Raw genomic sequence first — 12858 nt, 5'->3', positions numbered from 1 at the left:
CTCTAAGCTGAAGACAAAATTTGACCAGGAATTCAATCAGCATATTTTAACACAGAACTGATGGGTGGCCCTTTTGTGGCTAGTGTCATCTTCCTCCAAAAAGCTGAGTGTGTAATGAATGCTTTGCTGAATTGAGGGCTTTGTTTCTCACAAATTGATAATGCTGTTGGTTTAAAGAGTGGTTTCTGAGTTAAGAACTACTTATGTAGCTGCATGACAGTTGTCTCTGTATATTGAATCTTTCTATCAACAGACTGTACAAGAAGCTGCTTCCATATTTCATGGTTTGGTTTTGTTTTTTAAAACTCCCACAGAGTCTGATGAACACTAACAAAGAGGAAATGCGAGAGCTTGCAGCCCTGTTTTATTCTGTTGTGATGTCTACCACGTCTGGAGATGAGCTTAGGGCAGCCTTGGAGCAACTGATCAAGATGACAAAAGACAACCATGTAACTACCTTCCTTTGTCTGCTCCTTGTTTTTATTCATGTCATGTAACAGATAGGATATTTGAATCTCACAGTGTCAAGGTTGTATTAGCCTTAATCTGGGTGTAAAATTAAGAAGCTGGCTTCTGACAGGATGATAAGGGATTTTTATTGTAGGTGAGTGGAACAGGTCTTTAAATAAATTAATCCCTGAAGCTGTTGTTAAGATCAGTAGGAGGGTCTCCTGGAGGCACATCCCAAGCAAAGCACTGTCGTGCATTTTACCGTTTTTAACCAGCTAAATAGCCATGTCTCATTGAGTGGTAATGGATCACACTATCTTCTTCAAACAGTTTACGAATTCCTTATTCTTGAGCATCTGCAGGTACCCACAGAACCTAGAAAATGTTTAACTTATTAAATGTTTAACTCTTCCCCTCCTGAGCCATAGCTGCCCCCTGGGTCCTCACTGCCTCAGGGTCTTGTGCTGGGTTAGGGCTGTGGTTTCTTCCCTCTCATTCCACATGGACTGCTCAGCAGCCCTCCACATCTGTATCTCCACATAGTGGGTTTGCCTGCCTTCCTTCACTCCAGCAGTTTCTTCCCTCTTTCTTGTCTCTCCATTTTGCCACTACAAGCAGGGAAAAGGAGTTCTGTAAACAAATTGGGCAAGTTTCTGTGCTGGTGTCTTGAATCCCAAAAGGGAGGCAAAGGAGTAGCATTCCAGGTTATATTTCTTGAAAATGTTTTTGTATCAGTCTCTCTGAAGGACTTTATGGGCCACCATTTTACATTGCAGGTGACAGATTCAAATTCTGACAAGAAGTGTTTATCGCTTTATGTCATAGTTAACAAACATGATTTATTTTGAATCTATGAAAGCTGTACCTGTGAACCAAAGCCATGCCATTGCTCAGTTTTATGTAGGGTTATGAAGCCAGCATAGACAAGTCCCAGCCCCCCACTGCTGCTTTCTGCCCGTGTCACCTAGGAAACTGTGGTTGAAGTTTCACAGAACCTGTCTGAGAACAGCAGTGTGAACTGTGAAAGGAAAAAGAAAAAGCAGGGTGTTCCTATGCCTTTTTGAATCTGAGTCAGTTAGAGCTCTTATTTGCTGCAAATGCACAAAACCAGTTGAATCAGTACAGCTAGGGATAGCTGAAGTGTAGACCCATCTTCTGCTGGTTTTGCTGTAGTGAGACCACATCAAGGAAGAGTCCCTGGTGGCCAAACTAGGTTAAAGGTCCCATTCTGGCAGCACAGTTGCGCTGGTGCAACTTTTTGTAGGGTTGTGATACAAAACAGAGGTGTGAACTAATTGAAGTTTAAGCCTCTGCTCCATCCTTTTTTTTCCCCCAATCAAGGTAGCACTTAAATCTCACAACCTTGTTTCTGCACAAAATCCTTTTGATAGAATTCACCTCTAGAAATGAACATTGTCATTAGATAGTCTCAGCATTGGAGAAAGTGACTTTCTTGACATTTAATTGTAATAATTAAGTTTCACCATTTGTAGCCTACCAAACTGTATAGAGGCGTTGTCTTCAGAGTAGGCCAGCTGTGTTCTCATTCTTAGCAATGCAAATCTAGAGCAATTCCCCTTTTCTGCTTTTTACCAGAGTACAATATGTCCCCTTAGTCTGAGTATGTCCATTTTTTAAGTAGAGACAATGTAGTATTATCTTAGTTTACCTTTGCATTTTTTCTTAAGGGCTCCACTCCTCAGAGAGCACTAGCAATATCAAACTGTCTGTTGTTGCCTTATGTGTTAGAGCTCTGCATTCTTCAGGGTGCCCTCTGATCTGGCTTGTCCATATGTGTTTTTAAATCAGTGCTTTGTGCAAAGTGTCACTTACTTTGAAAAAAAGATTTTTTGCACTGTTGGTGTTGTCTGTAGTGCCCGGAGGTCCTACATGGATCCTTGTTGGCTTTGGGATTTACAGTAGGAAGGTACTTGGCCAAAGGGAAAATCAGAACAATGGAGCTACATGACATAGAACAACCAAACACTGCAGTCATGCCGGAACAAGAATAACTTATAAAGTCAACAACAGAGACAATAGGTAACTTCTTGTGTAAGACTTTGCTGCATGTAACAGTTGTTTTCTCAATCCATTTGAGGCTGAGAATTTTTCTGATTTTTCTGATATTTTCTGAGATACTCAGCCCATAGAACTGTAATCTTGAGTTCAATTTTTGTGATAGAATTTAAAGTATGTAAGAATGTAATCTGGTAAGTTATATGGACATAAGCCTTTTCAACAAAACCTAGGTAGACTCAACTCAGACCACATAGCACAATTACGTGCAGTGCCACTGCTTCAGTTCCTTTCAGTTTCTCCTTTGATTTTATTCTAGCATAATGCTTCCTACCAGCTCCAGAAGAGAGAAATGCTTTGCTTCTTGCATGGGTAAAATACAAGTGCCTGCCAGCTGCTAATCTATAGTATAAATTTGAGTCATTCTGTTTTGCTTTTTCGTGTAGGTTCTTTCCTGGACAGCACCTCTCTCTTCCTTGTGGTGGCTGCTTGTACAGCTCTTGGAGAGATTGGCAGGAACGACCCCCTGCCAATTCCCAATGAAGGAACAGGATTTACAAAGCTACAACTTGTTGAAAGTTTATTGGCCCGGATCCCTTCTAGCAAAGAAACAAATAAGGCAAGATTTTGTTGTGGTGTTATGATTAATTTTTGAATGTGTTTGAATGTTTCATCCCCGGGTGTATGTATTCGCTGCCAAACTCGACCTCATTTAAGGGAATTAGGCTTGTTGTTGGCCTTATTGAGTCAGAGTTAGGCTAAGGATTCTTCCAATGTTGTCCAGCAGTTGATCACATGTGCTTTCTGCAGTTATAAGTAGAGACTTAAGGGATGAAAATATGAATAGTCATATTTTAATTCAAGAAAAAGGGGAGTATCTTCTTGTAAATAATCCTCAGAGGCCTGTGTTTTGGAAGAGAGGTGTACTGATCAAATAAGCCACTAGCTTGTGTGACTTCTGGTAGCTTAAACAGAACTTCAGCAAGGGTGAGAAATAGTGGGTTTAAAATGTATCTCCTGAATTTACAGGAGAGTTATGTGACGGTGTTGGATTTTTTGTTTGTATTTAAGATGAAGGAATGAGCAATACAAACATTAGGCTACTTCCCAGTGGGAGATGAAGATTTTCCTCACCAGAAGCTACTGTTGCAGGATTTAATGGATTCTGTGGAGGTGAGACACTATAAATGTATTATCCTTTATACTACAGTGAGTATTTCTATTTGGATGCTTTTTATATACTCTAGAGCCAGATTTACAAGGGAAGTTGTCTTTTTGTAATAGTGCCTCTGGGTTTTTTAAAGCTGCCTTGAAATAGAGAGCAGAGGTAGACTTTGGGCTGCTAAAATGTTTTATACCACAGTGTTTTACATGCAGTTTAAAAACTTGGCATTCAAGGTCTCTGTCATAATCTGAGTAAAATGCACATTCCCCTTCAGGAGGATTATGGATTTTTTTTTACACACTATATATGTAAAATCTTAAGATCTTATAGTAATGAAGCTGTAGGTCTGTACTTTCTCCTTCAAAAGTACCCTAAAAGTAGGTACTATAAGTACATATATTTTATCTGAACTACATCTGCTAATACAACTCACTTGAATTAGAAGCTTCGTTTATAGGAGTGTATGTATCTGTTCTCCATCTTAATGCATCATTGTAGTGCACAGTACTTCAGAGCTGTTATACGTTACAGTGTGCCAGATAGCAAAAATAAATTATCAAGGAGCTTTTTTAATGTTCTTCATTTACAACTTGTTTTACCTTTAGCTGCTCATACTGACATAGGATTCTGCATTGTAGAAGCAGCTGTTGAGTATAGACAGGCATTCTTTGAGTCCTCCAATCTGCTGTGATCAAACAAGCAAGAATCACAGAATGGTTTGAATTGGAAGGGACCTTAGAGATCACCTAGTTCCAATCCACCTGCCATGGGCAGGGACACGTCTCACTAGACCAGGTTGCTCAATGCCCCGTCCAACCTGGCCTTGAATGCTACCAGGCATGGGGTAGCCCCAACTTCTCTGGGCAACCTGTTCCAGGGCCTCACCATCCTCACAGTGAAGAATTTCTTCCTAATATCCAATCTAAACCTACTCTTTCAAGTCGTTAATCTACTATCCTATCACTATACTTAGAATACTAGGAGCACTGTGTACATAAACATAAAATGTTTGAGTGCTGTGTTTTTCTCCTGTAACTGCATGGGGACTTTGCAACTTCCTTTATAAAAGGTGTACTTGGAAAAAAACAATTTATCTTAGATTGCAGGAAGCTAAGGGCTTACTTTTCCAAGTGCCTGAACTTTGTCCTTCCAGACAGTAAGGAAAGCAATCTAGAAGGTACTCAGGAGGCATGGAAATGAGTTCTTACGAGTCAAGATTCATCATAAATAATTACAGGAAAGTAACAAAGTTCTACATGTACTGTTCTTGAAAGCCCAGAGAATAGTGTAAGGACAGTGAAACAAAACAAAGTACTGTCTGAATTCTTTTAAAGTGAAAAGAGTTTTCTGCATCTTTTAAAAGATCAACTTCTGGATGGAATTACAGGAGATCCTTTACTACTACGTACTATAACAAAACTGGAGTAATTTTCATTAATCACTGGCAGTCTCGTTCTAACTGTTTTATTTTCATCCTATCTATCCAGTTCTTTCTTTTCACTAAGTTGAACTTATGCAGAGACTACTCAATACTGTGTATGCTTTTAAAAAAATGTGAAAATTTTAGCTTTTACCATTCATTTTGGAGAGTTTGACATCACCTCTTTTCCATCAATTTCAGTGGGTCAGAAGCTCACCAAAATATGTTGATCTTATTGCAAATTAATGATGACAATTGGGGTTGAGAGAGGGACTGTTTGTATATTAACTATGAAAATTTTGGTGTGTGTTGAGTTAGTACTGTCCATGATGCTCTAATGTGTTTTCCAGGCCAAACAAATAGAACTGCAGGTTCATAGTTGGTGAAACCATTACCAGTGCTGCAGTAGGAACCAGCTCAGTGGCTGCACGTGATGCATGGACAGTCACAGAGGAGGAATATATCCCTCCTTCAGGTAGGCGTTCCTATTGTGGAGGCTGGCTTGGGAAACACCTGGACTAACACTGAGCTCCATAACTTCAGTTCTGTGCTGTTTGGTTTATAACAGTAGACATAAGAGACATTTTGTGTTTGTGTATGGTATTATATACAGGTCATTTCACCTCTTCAAGTCCATCTACTCAGAGGGGAGAAGATATTATTTTGTGGGCTGTTTTAATAACTTCTTAATGAAATGTCATTGCTGCTTGACTCCATATTTGTTTTATTTTTTCTTATTGGTTTGCCATGTTGTGTTAGTTCTTAACATACACGAATCTTTTAAAATTACATTTGGAAAACAGGGTTATAAAATTATATTGCAAGTGTTTTCCAACAGCTTCTAGTGATATGATTAAGTGACATTTCCATGCACTAAATGCAGAAATTCTATGTAAGAATTAAGGTTCTGTACTATTGGAATACAAGCATGAGAAAATGCTAACTTCAAACCAGGCAGCTGTATATATAAGCCTCAGACCTGCAAACATGTGTTTTAATGGTGAGAGGGTGGTCTTAGATCTCCAGTGTACACGAAGCTGAGTACTTACAGCATGGGGTAGAAACTGAACCCTGCCATTGCTCTAGAAATTTTGAGTCCTTACAAAACAAAAAAAGTAGTGCCCTGAGCCTTAGGTAATATGAATGGTACCTCGTCTTGGCCACAGGCTCTGAAACACATTCACGAAGGATTAGAAGGACAGTGTTTCTAGTAGGAGAAATACTTTCCAGTGACTCCAGTGAAGGCTTTTCCTAAATAAGCAGAGATTGAAGTGTTGCCTGAGTACTCATGGGCTTAATAGGTTTTTCATTGCTGCTGCAGATTATTTTGACATTAAAAATGGGTATGGATAATTCTCAAAGCTCCCCCTCCCCTCCCTATTTCTTTCTTTCATATAGATTTGAAAGTGAATGATGTGGTTCCCTGGGTCCTGGACCTTATTTTGAACAAGCACATCATCAACCCCAACCTGCACACTAGGCAGGCAGCTTGCATCTGGCTTCTGTCAATGGTGAAGAAGCTGAGCACACACAAAGCAATTAAGGTAAGAAGTATGCCTTTTCCTGACACTGGCTCCTTGCCCCTGGTTTTGCTTCTTGCCTCGTTTCTGTCCCTTTCTTCCCCTTCACTTCCCTTACCTCTTTTCCTCTGGTGCTGGTGCGCTCCTTACTGAGGTCTTTTTGGGTCATGGCTTATCTTCTGTTAATAGAGGAACAGACTAACTGGCAGATGAACAAAACTGTCACCTTTGTAAACGTCTGACTTGCACTCAAGTCAGAGTAAGCTCAGCATAAGTTGCTGTTGTAAGATGAAGTAGCAGCACATCTTCCCTTGGGAAAAAGAGATTGATGTCTCTATAGTTTCTAGGATTCATATTTGGAAAATATAAAAGGAGGTCTAGGAGGGGAAGAAGGGGGAGAATTGGACTAATTTGTTTCACAGAGTTTATCACAACTTTGGTACCTGGGAGCAGGTACGATGTGCTTTATGTATGGTGTATTTCTAGTACACCTTGATGACAACCTCATACTTGCAGTGCCCTTCTGTAATGAGAGAGCATGAAGGGTCCTATACAGAGACTTTATAATGCATTCCCAGCCAAAATGTCCTCTCTCTGCCTAGAGGTACTACAGACTGTGATAGGATCACGTAACAATTTTGTGCTTTCCAGGTAATGATAAAGAGCTTTGGGTCAGTAGGTGCTTTGCAGATGTAAGCTGTTACATGTAAAACCTTGCGCGTGTTGCACTCATCTAAACAGTGCACCTTGTGAGGGGTTGGCAAAACTCACTAGTCTGGGGGTGAAGAAAGCCCCATCTGGCTGCAAGGCAGATTTGTGATGTGCTGCTGCCAGGTATGAGGCAAGGAAAATAAAATGTGGCTTCCTAATGTCATGGTAGCTTATAAAAAGGGTACTGGACAATTAACTGTTATCTTCAGTGAGTGTCAGCCAGGCTGCTACTTACTGGTCAGGAAAGAAGGACGGTTCTTGTTGTAGATGTAGGTCAAATAAACAACTCCATTGATAGAGTAGCCTCTGTTTATCTGTTAGGGCCTTGCCTGGAGACCAGACAAAGGATCCAAAATAATGACCCTTTTCTCTTCTTACAGTCTCATCTCAAGGATATTCAAAGTGCATTTGTTTCAATTCTGTCAGATAGTGATGGTAAGTACTATCACATATTAAGAGTTCTGTCTTTTGATGGGCTTTTAACAGAATAGGGGGAATCTTTGAACAGGCAAAAAGTCAACTACACCTTCTCTTTCAGTCAGCATTGAAAAATGACTGTAGAAAAGTCCCGTTTCTGATGTTAATAGGAATGATTTCTTTTCTAGGCACCACATGCAGAGATAAGAAGCACAACTTTTTTGTGTGTTTTGGTAAACAAGCACAAATATTTCTCTGCATTTGTCCCTCCAGACTGTAATAACAGAAATTATTCAGTGGTACTACTTCTGCTCTGCTTTGGGCAGCAAGATGTGTATCACAGAGTTTTGCATGGACAGGAACACTGAGACCTCTTCAGACTAGGACATTTTGCTATCTGTGATGTCAGCAAGGGGGAAGGGTGGCATCCAGCAGTCTATGCAAACCTCACCAAAGAGAGCGTTACCATTAATATTGCTGGACTTCGAGTGCCAGAAGTGTGTCAGAATACTATGGCTCTTGGAACTCTTCCTGCTGTGTCAAAACCTGCAATAACATTATTTGTGTCAAGATATCACCTAACTTCATGGGGTTTATGCCTTCAGAAGCAATTGCTGCTTCAGAATGCAAAGTTTGTGTCCTGACAGACTAGATCTGCTCTAAAATGGAGAACTGTGAACTGCGGTACAGAACTGCGTTTGCTACATCTTGATTTTGGTTGAATCTTGTTTTTTTAAATTTGTGTGATGCTTAGTTAAATGCTTATCTTTAATTATTTTATAAAATCTCTTGCAGAGCTTAGTCAAGATGTTGCTTCAAAAGGTCTTGGGCTAATATACGAACTAGGAAGTGAACAGGATCAGCAAGAGCTGGTCACTACTCTTGTTGTTATCCTTATGACTGGGAAAAGGTACAGTGAACTCAGAACACTGTGTGAGAGTACTCTGAGCTTTATGTCTTGTGAGAACAAAAGCATTTCTTTTTTGTGGAAAGAGATGTTTTGTCGCCAAGGGCAAGCCAATATCCATTCCCAGAGAGTCAAATTGGGACATTTCTTAATTCAACCTATTAAGAGTTTTTTGTGACTGAAGTTGTTCTGGTTTTGTTCCTTTCCATAAAGCTTCAGAATAATGTTTCAGTCCTGATTCAAGCGGTTCAAATCAGTTGGGGTTTGATTAAATTTCCTACTTGCTGCATTGTGTAACTACTAAGAACAATGACTATTTCCAGCAACTCTGCACATCGTGAATGTTGCAGAAGGGGGACTTGCTTGTGCCTGAAATGCATCTTTCTCTGAGAAAGTGTTGTTAATGGTCACTTGTCAGCTTTAGTGGGGAAAATGCTGGTCTAAATCACTAGCAGTGAGTTCTGTATGATGGTCAGTGCTGGAAATGCTCTTTAACAGCCTACTCCTGTCTTAACCTGGTGTGTGTTTGACCGCTGTGAATGATAAAAACCTAGGCTGGTAGTGTAGGGATTTATTGGTGGTAAATGGGAAGAAACTAGATGAATGGGAATGGTACTTTTATATTTTGAAATAGAGATTTGCAGTCCATTATATGACTGACTGAGCAGAAATAAAAAATCCAACATTCAGTGTTTTGACTTTCCACCTTCTGACTGCACAGCAAAACTCTCACTTGCTGCAGCTCTCCTTAACATTACAGGTGACACAGGTTAATGAGATGCCTTGCAATGTGTGTGGCTTTGCACAACTGTATGTTTTTTTATGGTATTGGAACTGAAAGAATATCAAGTTACTGAGTTAATAAAGAAAAACAAATTACTTGTTCTGTAGTGTGCAGTCTACTCAAGGGTAGAGTTTGGTAAAGCTAATACTGGACCTCTTTTCTATCAGAGCCAAACATGAGATGACTGGAGAAACAGTGGTGTTTTAGGGTGGTCTGAGCAAAACCCCAGATGGGTAAGTTTACTGACAGTCTTGACACACCGTACTTGAAACAGTATTCTTTGGTGATAAATCTGCTTCCTGAGCTTTTTGTTTCTTCTTGTTCTCTAAGGTATTAGGTATTGTAGTATTTCTGTAGCTAAAAATAGTCACACTGACTTCCCTTCTGCTTTTTAAAGTCAAGGTCTTTCTACCTACAAGGAGCTTTGTTCACTGGCTAGTGATCTTAATCAACCAGACCTGGTGTACAAATTCATGAACCTGGCCAACCATCATGCCATGTGGAATTCTCGCAAGGTAATTCTCTGCTTTTGTACAACTTCCATTCCCACTGTGAACCCTGGAATCAACAACTGCATTTCTCTAACTTTGCTTCCATGTTCTATGGATAACTGCATGGGGAGGGCATTGACTCTTTGGTGTCAGGACAAAGGCAAATTTACCAGCTGGAGAAAAAAAATTAAGGGTTACCTGAAATCCTTACAAAACATTGGTGTATCAGAGTGTTCATATAATCCTATGTTCCCCTCTGAATCAACTGTGATCCTTTCCTTTTGTTTTTTGAATGTTCTTAGAAGACAGGTCTTAGGGTGTTCTAACAGTGATAATGTTTTCAAAACTGCATGAATTTTCGAATGCCAGAGAAAAGTGACCTTGGCAGAACAACAAGTAATCAGCAATAGGTTGCTAAAAAGCACTGTTGTTGAAAGTATCCTTTTTTAACTGAAGTTCTGATATTTTAAAGCTACTGGGACCTTAAACAAAGCCAAGATACTGTTGGATCCACTTCCTGCTGAAAAAAGAAGCATCATAAATTGGAAGATTTTATTATGCTATTCAGAGCTTTAACATGGGACTCTTTGCACTGGCTTTACAGAAGCATGGAAGAACTTGTTCTATCTCTGGGAGCAGGCAGAGCACCTTTTGTGTGCTTGGATGCAGAAGACTTGTGTAACTGCCTCTGCTATACTGCACCTTTTGTGCTCTTCCATGCTTGCTACCTAAGTTTTTGAGTCTCTGGCAACACCACTTAGTGCAAAAAACAAGCCCTAGTTTTCATCCAGAGTTTGGCAAGTTAGCACATCTCTCAAGACTTCCCTGTCTTTGCACTAGGACTTCAGAAGCATGGAAGCATAGTTAGTTTCCTGACCCTTGTGGAATTTCACCAGCCAGAATGAGTCCAGAAAATTCACTCAGCAAGTGTATGCTGAGCTCTGGCATTTGAAGAATTTGCAGAATCACTGAAGGGAGCATCTGAAAGTCTGTGCTCTAAACCCCACAAGAGCTGGGCAGAGCATACTGTTCAGGGCCTTGCAGGTGATACCTCCATTTTCCTTGTACTTTCCACAACTTCTTGCTCTCCACTGCAGGGGTCATAACTGAGAGTGTGTCTTTATTGCTCTTGCTTGACTAGACTAACCTGGACAGCACATCCTGTTCTGCGAAATCCCCAGTGTGCGATTTTGAGTGGCATCTTTTGACACTGCAAGTCAGGAAACATAAGTTATTAAAGGGAGTCACTGCACTGCCTGCATTGAGTAATTTCTTCTTGGGCTATTTGGCAAAATCCCATGGGATTTCATAGGAAAGCATCAGTTCCACTGTATTAGAATTGACAGTGGAAGTGGCAGTTGGAGAAATGAGATCATGGAAGAATACTTGAGTTTAAAGTAAACATAGACAGATGAAAAATTATAATCCTCAGAAATTTGAGGTTCTAGAGCTAAAGTGGAGTTGTTTTATTCGTAGTTTTTCCATTCCTATGTTATTCTAATTCTTATAAATGCAGCAGAATTTTAGGCAAGCAGTGACCCACCTTCACCAGTTTTGTCGAGAAAGAATCTCTTTTGGAAGAACATATTTAAATCTTCATAGTTTTAATTCACCAGTACCACTTTTGCAAATGAGGTAGGTGTCTTGAAATACAGATTGGAGAGAAGGAAGTTTTGAAGTAGTATGTTGTCTGCTGATTGTGACTGTATGCTTGAGATCACTGTGGTACTGTAGCCCTGAGGATGGGCCAATTCTAGTACCATTCTATTCCTTTTGATTTGGTCTAAATCTACACTATGTCAATCAACTTTGCCCCTGACTTTGGTGTTCCCGGGAGCAGTAAGTGAGAGAGTGAGCAGAGTGGTCTAACAAATACTCCTTTGTCATCATTTCAGGGAGCAGCTTTTGGTTTCAATGTGATAGCTACCAAGGCTGGAGAGCAACTGGCTCCATTTTTGCCCCAACTTCTTCCCCAGCTCTACCGCTACCAGTTTGACCCTAACTTGGGCATTCGACAGGCGATGACCAGCATTTGGGATGCCTTGGTCACCGACAAGTCTGTGGTGAGTGAACAATACAGTGGGGAATGGTAGGTTTGCTGCCAACCAGCAGTGTGTCAGAGATCCTCTTGGGACAGCTGGATCTTGTGCAGAAAGGGGTAAGGTCCTGCCCTATGGAGAAAGAGGTGTGTGAATCCATGGATGAGCTAGGGGGTGCACAGAGGTTTCACACTGCCTCTTATATGTGAAATAATATTGCAGACCTTGTTTGTGCAAGTATTAAAATTTATGGTTTACTTAAAATGAGGTCTTTCTGCACTTCGATATTGCTTTGATCTTGCTTATGATAAGCTCTTCATGAATCCTTATGGCCTAGGATGCCTTCCTAAACAAGAGCATCTAAATATAGTTCCTCCATTTTTAAGTGGGAGGAAGCCCATGGAAGGACACTGTTCCATCAGTTTAAGGAGAACTTCTCCCAGACATATTTCAGGAATAAGTGATTTTCTTAAGATGCTCTTGGCCAGGTTCTGCAAGGCCTGGAATTGGGTTTGCAAATATTTTCTCCTAGGAAAGCTGATCTTAATGTGAAGTCATTCCCTCTGGTCCCTCATCAAAGCAAAATTGCTTCTCATGTAAATACATGTTTGGTGTTGCATTTTAACAGTGCAGTTGTTAAAGACCTTGAGGGACTCGTTAAGCAAGCGATGCAGAGAAAGACGTCTAAAGCACAGAGTAAGTTTGCACGACTCTGGTGAGAATTACTTCATCTGATGTGGCTGAAAGTAGGTTTTATTATCAAAAAGGACTCTCTTTTTATTGACTATAGGACAAGGATGCATAATCTGTGCTTATTTCATTATTTTTCTCTTTTTTAATAATAGGTTGATAAGTACATGAAGAAAATTCTTGAGGATTTGATCAGTAACCTAACAAGCAGTCTGTGGAGGATCAGAGAACCCAGGTATTGCTAGAAA

At 40.2% G+C, this 12858-nt stretch overlaps 1 protein-coding gene across 1 annotated transcript in view; it reads left to right on the top strand.

Moving 5' to 3' along the window:
- LOC114070200 (proteasome adapter and scaffold protein ECM29-like) overlaps nt 1-12858 on the top strand; it is a 78840-nt gene that overhangs the window by 24876 nt on the left and 41106 nt on the right. Inside the window, 13 exon segments of the mRNA XM_027907447.1 lie at nt 315-449; nt 2325-2490; nt 2913-3085; nt 3538-3639; nt 5402-5422; nt 5424-5526; nt 6450-6595; nt 7663-7717; nt 8495-8609; nt 9558-9623; nt 9788-9905; nt 11777-11944; nt 12766-12845. Coding sequence (XP_027763248.1) covers nt 315-449; nt 2325-2490; nt 2913-3085; nt 3538-3639; nt 5402-5422; nt 5424-5526; nt 6450-6595; nt 7663-7717; nt 8495-8609; nt 9558-9623; nt 9788-9905; nt 11777-11944; nt 12766-12845 — 1448 coding nt within the window.

This window comes from Empidonax traillii, unplaced genomic scaffold (assembly GCF_003031625.1).
Source record: "Empidonax traillii isolate 1590-97213 ecotype Southwest subspecies unplaced genomic scaffold, ASM303162v1 scaffold1468:size105214, whole genome shotgun sequence".
Lineage (NCBI taxonomy): Eukaryota > Metazoa > Chordata > Aves > Passeriformes > Tyrannidae > Empidonax > Empidonax traillii.
The sequence above is the reverse complement of the archived record's forward strand: the minus strand, read 5'-3'. Positions and strand labels throughout refer to the sequence as shown.